The sequence below is a fragment of the Sparus aurata genome, chromosome 3 (genome assembly GCF_900880675.1).
Source record: "Sparus aurata chromosome 3, fSpaAur1.1, whole genome shotgun sequence".
NCBI lineage: Eukaryota > Metazoa > Chordata > Actinopteri > Spariformes > Sparidae > Sparus > Sparus aurata.
Window position 1 is genome coordinate 1,777,302 of NC_044189.1, and position 21,269 is coordinate 1,798,570.

Here is a 21,269-nt window from a genome sequence, read left to right on the forward strand (position 1 = left end):
TGAAGAAGAAGTGACTGAAGTATTGCCAACCGGTCCGTCTTTTTTTTTTTTTTTTTTGTAGTGGTTCCACTCTGGTTCAGTAGAAAAACAGAAAAGAGAGACGGAGAAAGAAAGAAAAAAAAAAACGTTGCACACACACACACACACACACACACACACACACAATCATAAACACACACACACACACACACACACACACACAATCATAAACACACACACACACACACACACACACACACACAATCATAAACACACACACACACACACACACACACACACACAATCATAAACACACACACACACACACAATCATAAACACACACACACACACACACACACACAATCATAAACACACACACACACAATCATAAACACACACACACACACACCATTGCTGGCACCGTTTTTTTTTTTTTTTTTAAAGTCCATCAACAAAAAAAAAAAGAAAGAAAGAAAAAGAAGACGTTAAAGAGCCGAGTGAGCGAGTGAGAGAGAGGGTGTAAAAATAAAAACAAAAAAATATCCGAGGAGGTTTTCGGGGGGACGAGTTTGCTCCCATTTTACAAAATGTAACAAAATTTTTTCCGCAAAATTTTCTTTTTTACAAATCCGTAGCAATACAGGAAAAAAACAAAAAAAACAAAAACAAACATATATATCCTATTTACAACGAGAAGAAGAAGAAGAACCCTTTTTTTTTTTTCAAAAGTGTAGTGAGAATGCAGCAGATCCCAGCTTTGGCACTCGGCGTTGTTTTTGTTTGTGGTTGTTTTTTTTTTGTAGTTTTTTCCTTGTTTGTTTGTTTTGAATCCACCCTGTCTGTCTGTCTGTCTGTCTGTCTGTCGTCAGGTCGGTGGCTGCGTACAGTCAGACGGCGGCTGCTGCTGCTTCAGGCACACATTCAGTGCTCCGGTTCGCCGTCTCCACGGCAACGCAGGTCACGCGCAACATCACCTCGGCCACAAAACATCCGTCCGTCCGAGTTCACGACCCGCTAATCCCCCTCTCACGAGACGGAGGCTGCTTCCTTCAGAGCAACTTAAAGGAGAAGTTCAGGGTTTTTTTTTTTTTTTTATTCATCTTTTACAGTAAAGTGCTCGTTATGAAACTGGATCCTTCTTAAAGGGAAAGTTCAGAGACGCAGATCGAGCTTCCTCCTGAGGGGGAAATTAACGTTAATCCAAGTTCCTCTTAAAGGGAAGTTATCTGGATTCAGTGTGAATCCATTCAAACGAATTTCAAGAAAATCATGTTGACTTTTACGTGGATATTTGTTGGTTAAAACTGTGAGTTTCATATTTTTAACGTGAGGAAGGTTTTTAGTCTCCACACACATCTGATTCTTAAAGGGGAAGTTCACTGTGATCACGGGAGGTTCACGATGTCGACCAAAACAAAAACAGACAGTGTGTCATCATCAGTCGGACTCCCTCTTAAAGGGGAAGTTTGTGACCTTTCTTGATCAATTAAAATCCTCCTCTTAAAGGGAAGTTAAGGCTCGGTACGGCAACACCACTGGGACAAACCCCAGACAGAACTGTGGTAAAAGCCGTATAATTATTTGGATGATTAAACTTTTAATGCTTCGATCTTTACTGATCATCTTTCAAGTATTACGTTATCATCACAATAAGCTCAAACGTATGTGTGAAACAAACAAAACTAAACAAAGAAAATAAAAAATAAACAATAAAGATGCTTTAATATCAAATCTGTATAAACATCCTAAAAACCTTCTTTATTTCAATTAAACTGAACTTTCACAGTTTATTTCTGAGGCCTTGAAATGTTTCTTGTTATCTCAGAAATGAACTTTATGCTTTTCTGTCTGTGGTTTGTCCGAGTGGTGTTGCCGTACTCAGCTTTCCACGATGGAGGACGTGCGACACTCAGATCAGCTGGTGACGAGATCTTTGTGATCGCCTCCAGCTTAAAGGGAACGTTTGAGAATAAAGGGAAGTTTTCTAGACATCAAACCTCTAATTTAGATGCTGAATTCCAGAAATGTTTCCGTTGGTTGCTGATCTTATACTACGCAGCCACGTTGCATTGTGGGTAAGTCGTTCGGCAGGTCGTGAAAAGGAACGACGACATCTCAGCTGTTTGTTTAACCAGTTTGTGTTAACCAATCAGAAAACAGGCTTAAAGGGACGGCTCTTAAAGGGGAAGCGCTCCCTTATCGGTCACGTTTGTTCGACCAAAACTGTGGAATTATTTCAAAACAGTCGCCGGTCGATCGCTCTTTATTGATATCGTATCAGTTCGGCTGTGACCAACTGATTCCACCTCAGAAGGGAGCTCGGGAACTCTGTCGCCATGACGGCTGGCAGCAGCTCGTCACCTCTAATCTGCGTCTCTGATGGTGTTTGTGCACCGAGGCTCGTCTCCCGAGTGAAGATCTGCTCCGTCTTTTATTGTAACACTATTAAAACTCACATTACTGTGAGGAATGAAAAGAAAAGCAGCAATTTGAGATTTCAATTATCTTCACAGATCGTGACCCTGAATCTCTCCCTCGCACTCCTCTGGTTTTAATTTGGAAGCCTGGGTACGCCTCGCCAAAATAAAATCTGAGCTCTTTGTTGTCGTTTTTGTCGTTGAGAGCGTCGCGTCCGCGGAGGAGGTCGGGTCGCAGCTCGGACACGACGGAGGACGGCGTCGTGCGTGATCTGTGATGCGACAATCAAGAGTTAAAAATCGGTAAAAAAAGAAAGAAAAAAAAAATACAATATCTGATGGTTTTAAAAAAAACTCTTCTTTTGTTGCTCCATTCTCCGTCCACCTCGTTTTTTCTCTCCTCCTTCTCCGTGTTTCCAGCAGCAGCGGCGGCGATGGCGGCAAAATCCTACTCGCACCTGAAACAGAGAAAAAGAGAGAGAAGAAGAAGAAATGTCAGAACTCAGATCAGTCCGGGAACAAAACAAAACACACACACACCAAAAAAGGAGGAAACACAAATGAAAAAAACAGAAAAGGGGGGATTAAAAAGTAATTGTTGTGCCAGGAGCCGGTGTTCCTGCTCGCCTGGTGCTGCTGGGAACTGGGACACAATGTGAAATGACGGCGGCGGCGGCGGCGGCGGCGGCGGCGACGGCGGACCTGACCGACCGACCGACCGGCTCGCTCTCTCTCTCTCCTGATCCGTGTGAGAGGGAACAGGACAATGGACACAAACACACAAACACACACCGAGTTCCCGTCTCGTTGTGGCGTCTTTGACTTTTAGTTTCTCTGCGAAACTGTTGAGAGACTTTTTTAAACTCTCAACACAAACAGAAAAACACTTTCTGCTCACATTTTTCACAAGTTGAAGAAAAAAAAGGTTTTAAACTGTTACTCTGCTCGACAAAGACGTTTTTATCTCGTTTGTTTTGTGCAGAAATTTGTTAAAAATCTGTGTGATGCTGAAATAATCCCTCCCGACACGAGAGGCACAGAGACACTGATGAATCATTATTTGTACAATAAAAGGCTAAAATGTTAAATCTAAAAGTTTAGTTGTGATTAAGACTTTATTCTCACAACGTTTGAGAAGAAATGTGTTAAAACTGTGTGAGTGAACACAACAAATGAGTTCTTCTTCACACAGACGGTCAGTAAAGGTGCAGCAGGTGATTCTGCAGACAGGAAGCTGATCGTCGGGACGCCGGCTGGTTGTCGTTGTTGCGTCCGTGTTTGAGTGGAAACTTTTTCTCTGCACACAATAAGACGTCTCTCAAGTTTCCAGCAGAAATCTTGTTTGCCGAGCGGTTCGCTCCACCTGGCAGGTGTACGAGTAAACAGCCTGATTATTCCACAGATGTGGTTTTGGTCGCTCTCGTTAAAAGACTCATCAGGTTGGAACATTTTGCCAAAAGAAGACGAGCTCGCCGACACGGACTTTAGTGATCGCTGCTCAACGTTTAGAGAGAAATAAACACTTTGTGTGCCCGGAAACAATCCTCAGATGTTTAAACTTCAACTTGAGTGAAGACAGAAGATATGAATTCACATTTCTGCTGAGTAGATTTGATCAGATTCTAGTTTTCTAGTTCCAGTAAACTTCAACACTTCCTGCAGATGTTTCAAAGTAAAAGCCTCAAAGATAAAGACAGTTTGGAATACGTCCAATAAGGAAGATCTTTTCTGTCAGATCCTGCTTTGAAAACATGTCACTTCCTGTTCAGATCTTTGTGATGTCACCATATCCGACCAATGATCTCCAGAGTTTATCTGCACATCGGTTTAAGAAGTAAAGTCTTTATCCGCTCCCTGTTTCCTCTGAACTCTCTGTTAATATTTAGAAGTGATGAAATCATCGTCGGCTTCGAGTTAAAGAGGAAAATGAAGCGCTTCTGTTCAGCTGTGAACAGCTGTTCAATCAGCTGTACGATCAGATACTGTTACACAACAGCTGACGGTCCAATACGGCCGACAGAGGGTGCGTTTCATTACCCTCACACACACTCACACACACACACACACACACACACAGTACAGGATGACAGAGGTCTCATTTTGCAGCTTGTGACCACATTTTCTCAGATTTTCAAACTTTTCCAGGTGCAAATGGAACGTCGACAACAAATGATGTTGGATGTTCATTTTTCACGCTTCTGTTAAACTTCCTGACGACATTCAGTTTGTCACTGCTGCAGAAACAAACACAAAGACCAGACAGCAGGTCTTAAAACAAACACAGACAAACAAACGAACCCTGAAAATCTATGTCAAAATAATAAAATAAGATTGTTTGTAAGCCTTAAAGAAACCTGGTTAAATAAGCAATTTCTTTAATTAATGCCCAGTTTCCTTAATAATCAGTTATGAGTTAACCGTTAATAATAAGCATGTTGGTTGATTTTCTGTTGGAAAACTGTTTTAACCACCGACTTCATCCAAGTTTGGTTTCATCAGACAAAACAAAACAAACGTTGCTGATAAACCACTAAATATCAGTTTGTAAAGTCTTTCTGGATTTTCTTCTATTTTAGTATTTAATTGTGGCGTCCTCGGTTGCTGGTCGACGGCGAGTCATTCCTCGTTAACACCCGGATCAGAGGAGCGCTCAGCATCATCAACACCGTCACCAGAACACGTGTTGACACTGAACGTCTCTGCGTCCGCCGGTGGGTTCATACTCAAACTGCTGAACGCAGTCCTGAACGCTGGTGTCTGGCTTCTCGTCCACTCACCAGAATGAAACACCATCGTTACGTTAACGAGTCATATCTCACTCGCGTCACGTGTTTATGAGCTGCTGTTATTAAACTCAGTGTTGTGACGACGTAAAATGATTCTCAGGACAGTGAAGTTGAATCTTCTTGTTTTAAAGCAAATTAAATATAAACGTGGAGGCTCGTCGGAGGTCTGAGCTCTGTCATCTCTTCATGGTGAAAGATTCTGAGCTCATTATTATCAATGTCTTTACAGCTGTGTATAAAAGGACAGCAGCCTCCGACGACGAGGCTGGAAATCTCAGATGATACAAAATTTAAAACACATTATTGTGTTTTTTTTTTATTCTGCGATCGCGGTGACCTGGAAGCAGGTAACGTTCAGTGTGCGCTGCCTCTGTGTTGTACATTATAATGATGACAGCGAGGGAGAAGCACTGCAGCATTTTGGCAATTAAGCCTTCATCTATAAGCTACGACTGTTGATAAGTTATTATGGGACGCTGCGCCGCGCTCGGCTGATTAAATGAAGCCCCGAGCTGCTGTGATTAGTGAGACAGGACAATGGATGGCACACACACACACACACACACACACACACACACACACACACACAGGAAAACCATTAACACACACAGAGACAGGCTGGAGACATCGTGCCACATCAATTTGCACTGCAGGAATTTGTTTTTGCTACATCAATCGTTACGACTCCTTAATATAATCCGATACTGTCGCTCCTCATCCGTCTTTAGCAGGATCGTCTCCACTGCTGCGACCTCTGACCTCTGACCTCTGACCTGACCCGCCCACACAGACGTTCACTTAAAGCTTGCGACACACAGCGCATGTTAATCATTCTGATGCATTGTGTTAACTCGTTTCTTCCTTTCTGTGCAGCGAGCGCTCAGAGCACGCTGAGAGCAAACCGGTTTGTTTTGCTAATTGACGATTCAGATATATATTTTTTTATTAAACAAGACAACAACGAATGAAGCGGGAGAAAAGCTGCGCCGGAGGTTTCAGGGTGCAGATGTGATGGCAGGAGAGTATTTAAATACAATAAAGAGACAAATATTCTTTTCTCCTCTCTTTGTGTTGCAGGCAGGTGCGCCTTGAACGCCGAATCCAAAGTGCACAAGCAAAAAAGCTAATTTAGTTTTGGGTGAAATAAAGACAGAAACACGCAGAGGTCGTTCTGCTTTTCACACTAATTTAATCTTTGAGGTGGTGGAAAAAGACGAGGTCAGCGCCGCGCAGACACGCGCAGAGACATTAAAACACACCCGAACAAAACAAAGTCTCGTAAAAAAAGCTCATATTTTCTGTCCTGAATAACAACCTGATGTTTGATTTATTATCCTCGGTGCACCGGAGGCAACATGACATCAGGTGATTTACAGATTCTCACTCAGTAACTGGCAGTCGGTGTGACAAACCCCGCCCGGGTGGCGCTGGAGGAGCTTAAAACAAACACAACTTGAGCATCTGGTCCAGCAACGACCAAAACTCATCCTGCAAGCTGCTTCTCACGGCCTGTATTTACGTTTCTTGTCAGGTGGCGACCTCTAGTGGCTGACGTTATTATGATGGCAGCAAAGGAGGAAGTCAGGTGAAGAAGTATAAAGAGAATAAAGGCTCGTTTATGCTTCCTTTACGTATGAGAATAGATACGGCTGTACCGCTCGTCACTAGAGGGCGCCGCTCAGACTCAAAATGGTCCCACACGGATGTCCATTTGTCCTTCGCCACCATCCGATCTTCTCCCAGCTGTCCTGAGATTCTGCTCTATTGGTATGTATCCAAAAGCTTTCAGAAAGAAATATGGATGGCTGAGTACGAACAGAAAGCTCCGTCTGTATCTGACGCTGAGCAAACATGAGCAACGAGGACGAGATCGTGATGGACGACAAACACAACTTTCAATCCAGAGTACGTAAATCAAACTACTTTAACTAAACCTTTCCAAACCGTGACAGCAGGGCAGGAGTCGGGTACGACTGTTTTGTTGAGTCGCTGGCAGCTGATTCATACAATCGTTTAAGTTTGAGGATGTGAAATCTGAAAACAGAGAACATTTCAGCCTCGGCCTCCTCAGAGGAGGCCGAGGCTGAAATGTTCTCTGTTTTCAAGTTTCATTCTGATTCTGACTCTCATCAGCAGCTCACATGATCCAACTCCGTCTCTGGTTTTCCGACTGAGGCCCTCTAGTGGCAGGAACCCTGTGATTTCCTCTGATGAGAAGCCTCTCTCTTCTTTCAGCCACGTTTCCCAGTTTGAGCTCCCACCACATATTGAATTTTCAGAGAGTTGGAGTGCGACTCCTAACTGGAGCAGTTTTTCCATCAACAGTGTTCGGCGGATTCCAGCATTCACCTGCCACAGTCAGTAATCTGGGAGCCAAACTGATTTGGAGAGCAGAGCTCAGCCTCCGATGATAACTGGCACCTGAACCGAGCGTCTGGCAGAGCAGACGAGTGTGTGGCCACAGTCACAAACTGCCAGAGTTTAGATAGCAGCTCATGTTAATTCATCCTCCTGCTCACAGACTGAGTCAGATCCACTTCCTCTGCCTGCTGCGTCGACTGTAACGTGGAGGTTTTCACAGAATAAAAGTGGGGACAGTTTGATTCAGGCGTCGACATTCAGGTGTTTAACATTAAAGGATTAATCCGCTAATGTGAGTGTGTAAATACAGCAGTGTTGTTGTGTTGTTGTTGTGTTGTTGTTGTGTGGGTGAAGAATAAAACCTCCAACACTCAGTCTGTCGTGTTGTTCTGCTATTTTTTGTCCACAAAGTCACAATAATGTACAATTATATCATATTACGTCATGTTATTTCATATAATATGATATATTATGATATTATATTTGTTACATTATGTCATATTTTATGTTAACACTTCTTATATTTTGTTTTTTTATTCCATTTTACAGAGAAACTTGTTTATCGACAAGTTTAAAATGTAAATATTCACTTTAACAGCTAGAGGTCAAATATATCTACATGTAATCTGTCTTTTATCTAATGAAGTAAAACACTAAGTCGCTGGACGGCCTCTGTAATCCTGCAATATTATAATTAATATATTATATTATTCTATAATTCACAATGTCACTTTATACGAGGGAGAAAGATCTTCTGTTACACGTCTTTGGTTTTGTTCTGTTTTGGCTTCCTGACTGACTTCTATCTTCAACATAATCATTCTCTTATTTATCTTTATTTAAATTCATGTGAGGATGATTTATAGTTTCACAGCAGTGTGAGTTTTTGGGGAAAGAGCTGATTTTTGAAAAACCAAATAGTCTCGACAGACGAATGAAGTGTTGTTGAGCTGAACTGAGAGATGTCAGATTTTAACAAACAGGTCGAGTTTTATTTACAAAACCTATTGTTGGTTATTCTGAATGCTGCGTATTGATTATTGATTTCAGCTGTCAAGCGCTGATTTTGAAGACATCTGAAACCAGTGACAATCTCTCAAACGTCGACGATGTCAGAAGTTGCGTCTCCGCCTTGTTTACGGCTGTTTGTCTTGAGGAAATCATTTGAACAGTTTCTATTTTGAAAAGCAAACGCCTCGTGGAAACATTAAAACTTTCAATCTTCTGTCAGAACAGACAGTAGAGGGAGGAAGCAGCCGACTCTGTCGTCACACTCTGCCCCAGGCGGAGCCTTTTATCTATCAAACTTTACCACACCAGGGGGGCTGCTGCTATTTTAGGCTTCCAATAATGTTTTTTTTATCCCTAAATTTTCCTGAAGTTAGTGTTTGTTGCTGAGCAGCTGAAGCCAAAACTCACACAGCTACACACACAGACGGTGACTGGCTGGAGGAGTTTTGTTTGTTGCCCGGGATCGAGGTGTTGGCTTCAACACTAACGGGCCGGGGGGTGGAGGGGGTGGAGGGGGAGGAGGGGGAGGAGGGGGAGACGCTGGGGACCATCAGGGCCTCGCTGAGTTAAATCACTTCACTGGTGCAACAAACCTGCAGCCACAGATTCAGTCTGACAGAACAGAAGTCTGCAGGTTTCACAGAGCTGGATATTATACTTCAGGACGGTTTCAGCGCCAATATAAAGAACATGAACAGCAAAGTGAGAGTTTTATAAAAATACAGCAGTATCAATAGTTTTTGAGGAAGAGCAGTGTTATAGAATAACGTTTGTATGGTTCTGTCACCACAAACAGACAGAAACTGTCCCCACATCACACCAACGGTATCCAGTGGTTTCACGCTAATAAATGTGGAAAGCCATCTCGAACAGCGGTCTCTCGAACCCTTAGCAACCTCATGTTTTGGCCTTGAATTCCTGCTTCTGTCAACACAATCACGGCAGGAAAATGTCCAGACATCTCGTTAAAACTAACCAGCGGATTCACGCTAAGAAATTATGAAACGCTGTCTCGAACAGTGATCTCTAGCTCTTTGTAGCCTTTTGCAGAAACGTTAACATGATTCTGGTGATTCTGCTGACGATCGATGTTTAAAACTTCTCCGTGTTTTTCAAACCTTAAAACCTTTAAAGCTCGCTGTGTCTTCCTCACTGCAGCCACAGGACGCAAATCAGAGAAGCTCCCTGAAAAACCTAATTCATGCTTCACTTAATTGCCTGAAAAGAAGCCATTTGTCATTTTTGACATTTCATAGAATACGCAATTAATCATTTAATAACGGAGGAATAATTAAAACTTGTGCTGACTGTGAATGTAGTTCAGCTGCAGGTCTAATCTAAAAGACAAATATTAAATTTTTTGACATGAATGTAGCTTTTCAGAGAGAGTAAATTCAGTGAATGCAGCCTTCAAACACTCCAACAATGACTCACAAACAGCTGATTAACAAAACATCCAGAACAATCGACCTCAAAGCCGCAGAGATCAGAAGTCCAGCCCGCAGCCTGACAAGCGAACGCATTAACCAATCGTCTCTCACCGTTTATCCAGTCAGCCTCCCAGACGCGTCCTCCGCCATCTTCCTCTCTCGGTCCAGGAGCAGCTCCCGTCCTCTCCTCGAGTGTCCGTCCTGCAGCCAGCTCCCGAACACGTCCCGCGGTCCTCCCATGTGTCCCCCGTTCTGTCCCCCGTTCTTCAACTCGGCGGCGTTCTGCTGCCTCAGTCTGCGAAGACAGGCGGCAAACTGTGGATCAATCCTGGTGATCGATGAAAACCACCATGAGAGCACCACCGATCACTTTAAAGGTTTTATATAAATATGTTTGTTTGTATCAGAGATAGAAACATACATATTTAATAAAGCAGGTGATGCGTTCAATGTGTCTGTCTGACCTCGATGATGCAGACCAAAGATTTATTTAAACATCCAGTTCTGACTCTGCAGAACAGCTTTAATGTTTGTGTTGGATGTTCACAGAGAATATTCATGCTGAAAAGTTTATCTGAGAAGTTTTAGTCTTCTTAAAGTGTTTCATTTTAATTCATGTCAGAGTTCAGAACTGAAACTGTTCCTTGAAGATTAAAGATTTATTAATTATCCGTTTTTATAATCCGTTTAATGTTTATTTAAAGAGTTTATTAATGAGATTTCCTCATTTGCTTTATTTTTTTTAATTCTCAGTTTGTCTAAAATGTTTTTTTCTACACACGATACAGAAGATGTTGTTTGTTTCATATGTGTCACGTGTTTTATCTGCCGGTGATGAGTCGCGTTACGTAGGAACAAACGTGGATCTGACTTAATTCTGCAGATAAAAATACAAGACTTTAAAAAGATTTTTGTTTTTCATGCTGTCAATCATCTTTCAATATCAGAGCATCTGATGTGATTACTAACAATCAGATTTACCAAAAGTGGGTCGTAAGTGGGACAATTTGTTAATTATAATGAGAAGAAACTTATAATCCACTAATAATTATTCTCTTCATGTTTTGAGAACTCGAGAGATCAAAACTGGGACAAACTTCATGTGAGGGCAAAAAATAATAAATTTTTACTTAAAAAAGACATATTATCCTCATTGTCAGGTTAATATATAACATATAACATATTATTATAATATATATATTATATGTAATATTTAGAATAGGTTTGCATGCTTTAGTTCTCAAACAACACATCAGTTTTCTGTGTTGCAGCACTGTTTCCTCCTCTGTCTGTTCAGGCTCCTGTCTCTTTAAGGCCCCGCCTCCTGAACACCCACTGCTCTGACTGGCCAACTCACACATGCCTGAGCCAGCAGTGCTAACAACAACAACAGAGCAGCCGTACTAAATCAATTTTTACATGCCAAAACCAACTGCTAAACATAAATTATGCAAATGTGTGACGTGGTGATGTAGTGTGATGTCACAAAGTCAAAAAATTAAAGGCGGGACTACTGACGAGGAGTTCAGGAGCAGTGTTTTTTGTGGGAGAGAGGAGCTTTTGTTGTTGTAGACTTTGGGCCTTTTAACTTTGAAGACCTTTGACAAACACAAGAATCTATAAAACACTGAAGGATAATGAAATAAATTAAAAAGAATAATACGTCTCCTTTAACAATCAAAAATATTGATATATTGATGTGTGTTGATACCGAATACTTGAATCTAATTAATTCAATTTCCACTGTGGTATTGAAAATTGTCTCAAATATAGATTTTTTTCAAGGCATTGTATCAAAGTTACAAAGTGAAGCCTCCTGACATTCTTCTTCCAAAGCGCCAAGATATTTTCTCCATATTTACTGGAAAAATTGAGTCAAAATGACGTACGACACATCTGCATCACTGACTGCACTTTGTTTTGAACAGAGCTTATGAAACCAGCACGAGCCAGAAGGATTTCACTGTGCCGGAGGTGCAGGTTTATTCTGTGGTGCTCCTAAACCAGGAGCTGACTCACGGGAAGAATAAAAGCCTTGCCAAATTATTGTGGAGATATTGGTATCCAACCTAATGGCTCCGTTATTTAGCCAAACATGTCCCAAGCTCCTGGAGAGGAAGGCAGACTAAATAAAGTCCCGTAGATTTGTAGGTTAATGTTCTGAAAACAATGTTAATGTGGCATCTACAAAACATCAGCACCAGCCTCCGGAGGGGAAGCGGATATTTATTTTGGACGCACAGGTCACTGCAGACGGTGTCGCTGGGTAGAAAATGATCCTGAAACTGCTGCCGTGCAGCTCAGTGAACTCTGGAGGCTGCCATGTCCCACTAAAACGTCTGCAACCTTTTCTTGTTTAGTTTTAGAAGAAAAACATTGGGTATTTCATTGTTTCAATGTCTGTTTTAAGTTAAATATTTATCTGTAAATCTGCAGAGCACCAGTTGGCTTTTTTATTGTATTATACATTTGGAAGAGGCCTATCTCATTTGGCTTAATCAAATCCAAGCCAATCCAATTCAATACTACAATAATAAATCTGACATTGTGAAAACCAACAAGCGTCTGTCGTGTCCATGTGTAACATCTTATACTGGAGGTGAAGTGGCTCCGGGATGCCAGGACAAACAAATCTCCAAATCACTGTACCAAACCACTCTCTCCTCTTAATGGATCTAATGTGAGCAACAATAGAAGAGCATCAAATTTAAAAAGCCACTGAGAGACCACTTTGAACAGTAAAATCAGTCCAACCGATACAATGCCTAAAACTGACCCTACACAAATAAAGACTGATTGGTTGATTGGTTGATTGCGTACCTGCCAGCAAACCGGTCTTGGAGCTCATCATGTTGACTGCTGAGGCTGTTGGCGCGATGCTCCATCAGCCAGCCCAACTCAACCTCCAGCACCTTACTGCTGTTGTTGTTTGTTAGGGCTCCTTCCTGACAGTGCCGGATGATGCTGGGAGGAGCGTTTTCAGGGGAGCACACAGGCGGCCCCTGGCTTCCATTCACTCCATTGTTGTGAAAAAGTTCTGTCAGCTCCATGCCGCCGCTCTGCAGCCGGCTGTCAGTGAACCAGCGGGCGAGTTCGGCGCGAGCCAGTCCTGTCCGACCCTCCGATTGGCTGAACTCCTCAGGGGAAGGCCACCGCGTTTGAGCAAAATCGTCCTTGAGGAGCGCCTGGGATCGGCTGTCTGGAGGCACTGAGCAAGAATTCGGGTTGGGGATGGAGGTGGCGATGGAGCTGGGAGCAATGATGGGCACTGTGTGCAAGGGTGGAAGAGGGCTCTTAAGGTTGCCCATGCCGGCGCTTGGCTTGTGAATCCCATTCAGCGGTAGAGTTTGGTGTTGTTGCTGATGTAGTCCTTTCTTGGTGATGGCGTTGATGCCACCGGTGCCCATCCTCTTAGTGCCCATGGAGTTGAGAAGGGCTTGTTCCAGGTTGTCACGTAGTGCACGGCGCTCCACAAACCAGCTGTCGATTTCCTGGTGGGACAGGTGGGTGGTGCCCGCCAGATTGTCCACATCGCTTTGTGTGGGGAAGCTGTTCCTCAAGAAGTTCTCCTCCAAGATCTTCAGCTGTTCGGCTGTCTTTCCTTTCATCCTCTCCAGCAGGGGGAATTGTGTCAGCACCGAGGACTTATGATGAAAGTCAAGTTTCTGCGCTGCTGCCAGCTCGCCACCATCCAGATGCATGACTCCATTGTTGTGAGCAATGGAGGTTTGATGGTGGGGCCACTTCCTGTCTGTTCGAGATATCCCGTTGGCCTCGGCCAGAGGAGTGAGTACCTTGTCTCCTCTCGGGTAGCTGGCTTTCAGTTCCACTCCTTGCTGCTCTTTTAGCTTCTTGCCATCCAACAGGAATCCTGGAATCTGGGACGGGGCTTTGGCCGGAGCGCGGATGGACTGGATGATGGTTGGCCTACGTATCTGTGGGGTGATAAGTGGAGGGGAGTTTGGCAGCTTCGGATCAGCAGCTGGCATAGCGTGAGTATTTGGGTGCTTTTCTTTGGAAGTGATGGCCGAATTTAACGGAATAAGTAATGGGTTTTTAAATGACGGGGCGAAGATAGGCGGCGGAGCAATCATTGGCCTCGTTAATGACTCTGGAAAGACTATGGAGGGCAGCGACACCACTGGCTTCGTTTTGGGGTTTCCTAACGCAGAGAGAGTCTTCCCTTTGGACAACGAAGAAGGTGATAATGATGATGATGGTGGTGGCATTAAAGGCACAGTAGCGGATGACCTCTTCATCTCTGTGGTGACCAGAGGAAGTGCTACAGGTCTCTTCATCTCCATGGGAACTGGAGGCGGAGCCATTGGGAGACGGTCTTTCTGAGGAGGAGGGGGTGGAGGAGGAGCCATGAGGACCTTATCCTTAGGGTCGCCAGAATGGGGGGCAACTGCCATGATTGGCCGCTTCGACTCCGGGCCGAACACTGTCGTCAGGTGTGTTCGTTTAAGGCTGGAGCCAATGGCAACTCCAGCAGGAGTGTTTGTGGTGGTGACAACACTTAACCCATTGGACGGGATTGTCCGTAAATGGCTTGAATGCCTGACTGTAGTGTGGACCAGAGGCTGCTGGGAAGATTTGGCAGATGGCTGACAGACAGGGCTTGTAGGCAGGACGGTGAAGGTATGATGAGCAGGAGGGATGGAGCCATTGAACATTTTTTTCCTGGCCTCTTCCACCTCCTCCGGGGACCAGGTTATGCCTTGCTTAAGCCGCTGGGTGGTGAACCAGACTTTGATCTGTTCCTCCGGGTGCTTGGAGGCGGCTGTCAGCCACGACAGCTCTGCATGTGTCGGGTAAGGGAACTTGTTAAAGGAGGTGATCAATGTCAAGTTGTCATCTAAAGATGGATTGTATTTGGTGGTGTTCAAGGGAACAGCTATTTTTGGTACAGAGTTAAAGTTCGGTGGGCGCTGGAGCATCGGGGTTACATGGGAGAGCCCTTGGAGGATGGTGGGTTCAGGGATGATGACCGTTCCATTGATGTTCACCGCTGTGATTTGATCCTTCTGGATCAGCCCATCCAGCTGGCTTTTCAGCTCGCTCCCTTGATAGAGTGACTGGATACTCTCCGGGGGTTTCACCGTGGTAGATATGCAAGATGGAAACACAGAACTGCTGTTGCTTTCACCTTGCTCATTTGTCACTTCGCATTCAACTGAATTGTCCTTGCCTTCGATTGTCTGTTCTAAGATAGTCTGATTGTTCATCTTTATCCGCTTGAACTTGAAGTTCGTCTCGCCCGGGTGCTGGCTCTCGTTGTGCTCTGTGAGCGAGTCAAACTTGTTGGTGTTGAAGTTGCAGACTGCACAGAGGTACAACGGATTGAGAATGACGTTAGGGTGGCTGGAGTCCACATGCTCTTTAAAGTCATTCAGGTTCTGCGTGGAGAACGGGCAGTATTTGCACTCGTAGCCTCTGGCCTGCTTTTTCTGAGATGCCGGGTCTGATTCAACCTCTTCCCTGTCTTTCTCCTCTCTAGCTTCTACACCCTCAATGACAGGGAGTTGGGTCTTACCCAACTGCTCCTCTTGTTCTGATGGCTCAGGATTCTGGTTTTCCACTGGTTTTGGAAACGTCTGCTGGTCTGGATTCTCTGGATTCTCCTGCTGGGGGTTTTGACTCTTTTCTGCAGATTCAGATGATTCTGACTGTTCTTTTTCTGTCACATCATTGTCTGTCGATATTTCCATGCCCATGACTTCCTCAGGGTCATCTTGCTCTTCGGGCAGGTCGTTAATGACCCGAACCATGCAGGGGGTGGAGGACTTTCTACGACTGGACATGATGGCTGCTGCTGGTGGTGGTGATATTGGTGGTGCTGGTGTTGCGTTGAAGATACTGTGGTTTTTGGCTGCTGCTGCTGCTGGTGCTGGCCGAGGACGTCAGCGTGTCGGTGTTTGAGGGGACCTTACTGGGAGCTGATGGTTGTGGATACTGGTAGGTGGTTGGAGGTGGAGTCTCCAGCGTGCGAGAGGGAGGGCGAGAACCGGCTGACGGCGCTGGCCCAGGACCGGTTGTGCAGTGGCGTCTCCCGCTCACTGGCAGTGTCAGCTACCGACCTGGGCGTCATGGGAGGGCATCACATACAGCTGCGGCGCTCAAGCTGCGAAGAGACAAACAGAAAGAGAGAAAATTACATGTTAATATTGTTTGTGTTCAGCGAGCTGCTCTCGAGTCACTTGAGAGACGACTAAAAGCAGAGAAAAATACATGTTAGAAAACAGAGAGAGAGAGAAGTCATGTTGATATTGTTTGTGTGTGATGTGATCTGCTGCATTCACCCAGAATAAGACAAAGGACGGGAAAAATGCATGATGGGCGACGACAGAAGGGGAGAAAATAGATAAATTGCAGTTTTGGTTGAAACATTCTATTCATTTGAGAGATGTGAGATCAAGGATAAAACAAAGCAACATCAACTGAAATTTATCCTTACTGGGGTCACTTGTGCACTGTGTTGTACTATTATGTGCTTTGGATCAAATGTTCCTTTTCGCAGACAAGAAGCAATAAACTTAAAGCCCCTGGAAATGTCAAATCTGAAGTTCCTCCCAACAAAACTAAATATTTATGACTTAAAAAAGCAACAAAGCTCCTAAAGTGTAACGCTCGTCATCAGGACTCGGGTGCGGTTTGATCACATTTACTCGACGGTGGCCTGAAAACACAAACACAACGTGAACCCTGCAACTGACATCAGGTTTAAAATCAAATATTAGAAGATTAAAACTTAGCTGATTGCAGAAATAGTCACTAGAGAAAAGGTGATTTGGGTTTTTAGATAAAAACAGATATGCTGTTAAAGAGAAGTGACAAAGAAAATACACTGAGGGAGGAAACTTCACAGGACGATACTCAATAAAATCACATTAGTCTTATATCAAGCCGTGATTTATTTGCTGCTGGTGTCAAGAAAAATCATCTGTTTTGTATAAATTGTTCAAATATACATCAAATATTTGGTAACATTTGAAGCATTTTATTTTTATAGGACACTGAGGAGTATGAATATGAGTTTCATTTGGTAAATAATGTCGTTTTTGATGCAAAGTTAAATTGTTTGATATGTCCTTTTCAACAAACTGACAAACTATTTATAAAAAATAAAGAAACTACTCTGTTTTATTTATTAAAACGATGTTTAACTGTCAACGGTTGGTTGGTTTTGACATTTTTGGAGAGCTAGCTCGAGAGCTAACTGAGCTAATGGCAGCACTTGAACCACCTAAATCACCTTTTTATTATTAGAAAATGTAAACGTTGATTTTGGAAGGTTACCAATACTTTATCTAAGATATATGTCTCACATGTGAGAGGGCAGATATACGACAGATATTGATGAAGTGATTGTTTGGCCCAATCATCTCGTCTGGAGGTTTTTTAGTTTGATAGGCGACATGATATTTTTTTCTGGTCCTCTAAAGTCCGTCCTTCAGATGACCGGACATCACTGGAGGTTTAATCAGACGCAGGTGGACGACTGCGTCTGCCGACAATGGCGTGGCCAGAAGTTAAAAATAATGCAAGTCTGACTGACAAGACGCCGCGCCCGAAAATTACAACAATTCAGAGTGCCACTTAATCAGGGCAGGCTGTTCCAGGCCAATCACATGTAAATGCAATAAATTGAAGAGTCCACAGTAACTACAAAAGGCAAAAAAAAAAAAAGTCTCCAAACTCCAAACCCCATTAAAAAGACATTAAGCGTCTTTCATAGATTCGGGCAAAGACAACTTCACAGGATAATTACCCTGTAATCATGTAATAAGACAGACTCAGTGATGAGATCTCCTGACAGCTATCATCCACACAATGGAACTGAGAGAGCGAGGTAAAGCCAGATGGAGAGAGAGAGAGAGGAAGGGGGCATGTATGAATAAATATGGGAACAGAGGGAGAAGAGGGGTAAAAATAAAAAGAGGACAAAAGAAAGAAGCAGGTAAAAGAGGAAAGAGATAGAGAGAGCGGTGAAGAGGCGCAGAGATAAAGAGGAAGAGAAAGAAGGGAGAGTCTAAAAACTTCCAGCTGATGAAAGAGAACAGGCACAAAGCAGAAGACGTTTTAACTAGGCCATGGCCTGGCAGACAGAAAGAGAGAGGAAGACAGCGAGAGAAAGAAGGAGGAAGACGAGGGAGAAAAGGAAAGCTGATAAACATAACGAGGGAGGAGGAGAAAGAAGACAACGGAGCGTTTAAAGAGGCAGAAAAAAGACGAGCAGAAAGGAGGACGAGACGCAGATGAAGAAGACGAGGGAGACGAGCTGAAATATTACAAATAATACCCGAAAATTAGGTTTTGGTGCGTTTTCTATCAGCGAAGTTGAAGCTTTGAAAAGGTGTCCCAATCATTTGGGAGAAAGAAAAACACATTTGCCAGAAAAATTGAGAGTATTTCAACACTTAATTAGTATTGGGCAAGCTGTTATTTGTCCCAAGTGTCACTTAATGTTGGACATATTTCATGCTCTCGCAGCCTTGATCAGCTCCTCAGCGCCTGCACGAGAGACATATTTTATAGTTTCAGAGTATCCAGAGTCCTGTTTGAATTGGTGCACTGTGCAATGAGACTGAACTAATCCTATGTTATTATAAATCTCATGCATTTACATGGCTGTTTACTGCATACTTCAACTAATGAGATTTCACAAGGAAGAAGGTGCATCAATACCAAAGACGAGAGAAGAGCGGAGGGAAAGGATCTATCGATCGATTGTTCCGGTCATTTATAGCTTGTTTTATTTCACGTCTATACTTTCAGACAGTCAACTGATATCTGTCTGTGGCGGAGGAAATCTATCAGAACCAGATCCATAACGGGACTTAAAGCCAGTCAAACCTGATGATTAGAGAATAAAGAATATAGAGTGAACAGCAGCAGCAGCATGGTGCTCCGTCTGCTAACAAGCAGCTGTAGTCAAAAAACAGCAGTTACACTTTAACACTCTCTCCGTCCTGCAGCAACACAGCCGGAACCTGCAAGACCCGATTAAAACTGAAAATAAATTTGGACGTGGCCCAGGTCATTACGAGGTCCCGGGTCAAGCTGTTCAGCTCGGAAATGAGACGACCCGTGACGACCTCGAGCTGGTTGCTTCGGAGACTGTCAAGTATGAAAAGTTAACTCAAATGTTGTTGGGTTTTTTTGCCAATACTTCCTGATGCAACTCAAAACTTTTCAAAGTTCATCATTGAAATACTTTGAGCACAACGTCTTGACAGAACAGACAACACTTCACCACCAGACACTTTCACATCTGTCAGGACATTTTACAACCGTGTTTGTGGCGACACAACCAGGTGTTTTAAACCAAAATATGATGTTTTTCCTACAATAATTAAAGGGTTGGTGTGCCTAAAAAAGCTGCCAAGGTGAAAGAGAGACAACTGTTTATCTCTTTCGGTACATTTGGGCCAAAACATGATTTTTTTTAGTAGTTTTAGTGCTTTAAATTTATCCAAGCTGGCGACATTTGACAGTGTGAAACCACCAGATATTGTTGATGAAACCTGAGACACTTTCCAGCCGTGTTTGTGGCGACAAATCCAGGTATTTTAAACCAAAATATGATCTAGGTTTTTATGTGTTGAACCCATCTAAGAGCACCGGTAGAGATGCTGTTCTCCGATCTTTTCCTTTGTGAAACTCAGTTTGTCAGCAAGCTTTATTTTGAAAGTCATGCTGAATGTTGTATACGTATTATTCCTACCTTGACTGTGGAGACCGCCAGATATAAAACTGGCGCTCGAGGGATCATCAGGTATAAAAACTCACAACGAGGGCGTGAAACAAGTCGTACTCTCATATATTGTGTCTGCACTTGTCTGAGCTATGCGCTCTATGTCAGGTACTGCACCGTGTCCAACACAGATCACCCTCAGGACAGAGTAAGTCATCTTGATAAAACTTGAGTATTGTGTTGATACTGATCTCAGGTATTTTACTGGCACAGGTTTCGCTTTGCTTCTATTTTTCCACGACGAGTACCAGGCCAAAATACCAAACATTTTCTGGATACCGCCGCCGAGAGGAGGAGGAGGAAGCGACGCTACCACGAGAATCGGAAAATACCTGCAACGTTACCGGTAACACCAACTCTTGGTGGTGGAGTTTTTGGTAGCATCGTTACAGATGCAGCTCTTGTTTTTAACGAGATGGGGCGCATGTAACCAACAGCAGATTCTGGATCAGTCACGGGGGTGTTTTCAACCTATAATGGGTGTTTAGTTGCTTTTTAACAACCTTGACTTTCTGGGAAATTATCTCACCAACCGATGTCTCCTAAAAGTCGTTTGTACACTTACAGATACTCAAAAATAACTGTAGAAAATGACCACATCCCAACAAATAATGCAGTTTCCATTCACAGTTCCTGCTCGCTGTACATGCTGCTGTGCTTTAAAATACTTTGCCAGAGACGCAGCTGCTGCCAGAGGTGAAGTGGGAAAAAAAGACAGAGAGGCAGATGGGAAACGAGAGATCAAACAGCAGGAATGAGAAGAAGAGTGTAGGAGTTGAAGTGAGTGCATGTATAGGAAGAGGTGGAGGGAGACGAGTGTGTAGGAGCCAAAGAAGAAGAGAAGAAAGTGAAGGAGAGGAGAAGGTAGGAGGGGAGACAGGAGAGAGAAAATGAAAGGCTTTAAAAGATGGAGAACTGAGGGAGAGAGAGAAAGAGAGAGAAGAGAGAAAACAGATTGGACGATAGAAAATAAGAAATGTAGAAGCAGACGGAGCTTCAGGCCGAAGCTCTTCAGTCGAGCTGCGACGGCGGCCTCGCTTCATGTCGATGAGAAGCAGCGCTGCGTCTGCCAGCGCCAGAAAGAAAGGGAAGGAAAAAAAAAAAAGAAAAAGAAAACTACAACAGTGTCATGTTTTGCTGCATCACTGGATCGGCCTCGAGGACTCCGGGCCAACTTCTGACGAGGGGAGTCATATGCCGCTTGGCTGCGTCCCATTTTGTCGGGCTCAGCTCGCCTCCACGCATCCTTGTAATTACTTGTACAGTATTTGTGTACAGGGGATTGTTCGAGGCACGGCAGCACTCCGTAATTATGGAGGGAATAATAAAACTGCAGCGGTGATAACAGTGATTTGCAAATTGCAAGAAGCGGCAAATTTTCCTTTTGAGAGGCAGGTGAGATCGGTTGTTCCTCAGCTGGAACGCAAACAAACCTCCGTCCCTCTCTCTCCCTCTCTCTCTCTCTCCCTCTCTCTCTCTGGCATGATTTTTCAAGGCCAGCGACGATAATTTCAGACAGATGTGACA

At 43.7% G+C, this 21,269-nt stretch overlaps 1 protein-coding gene across 1 annotated transcript; it reads right to left on the minus strand.

Annotated features, from left to right (window-relative positions):
* Positions 1 to 504: 504 nt before the first annotated feature.
* Positions 505 to 16,107, minus strand: LOC115576924 (zinc fingers and homeoboxes protein 2-like). Its single transcript, XM_030409577.1, has 3 exons — positions 12,806 to 16,107; positions 10,097 to 10,280; positions 505 to 2,855 (listed from the first exon to the last, which is right to left on the minus strand). Exons 1-2 carry the CDS (start codon positions 15,787 to 15,789, stop codon positions 10,100 to 10,102), a joined length of 3,165 nt encoding a protein of 1,054 aa, XP_030265437.1. The 5' UTR covers positions 15,790 to 16,107; the 3' UTR covers positions 505 to 2,855; positions 10,097 to 10,099.
* Positions 16,108 to 21,269: the final 5,162 nt, after the last annotated feature.

Bases quoted from the DNA above. Each gene is read 5' to 3' on its own strand.
- LOC115576924 (XM_030409577.1), bottom strand. From the start codon at position 15,789: ATGTCCAGTCGTAGAAAGTCCTCCACCCCCTGCATGGTTCGGGTCATT. The intron at 10,281-12,805 runs GTACGCAATCAA...CTGTCTTCGCAG, and splicing joins CAAGACCGGTTTGCTGGCAG to ACTGAGGCAGCAGAACGCCG.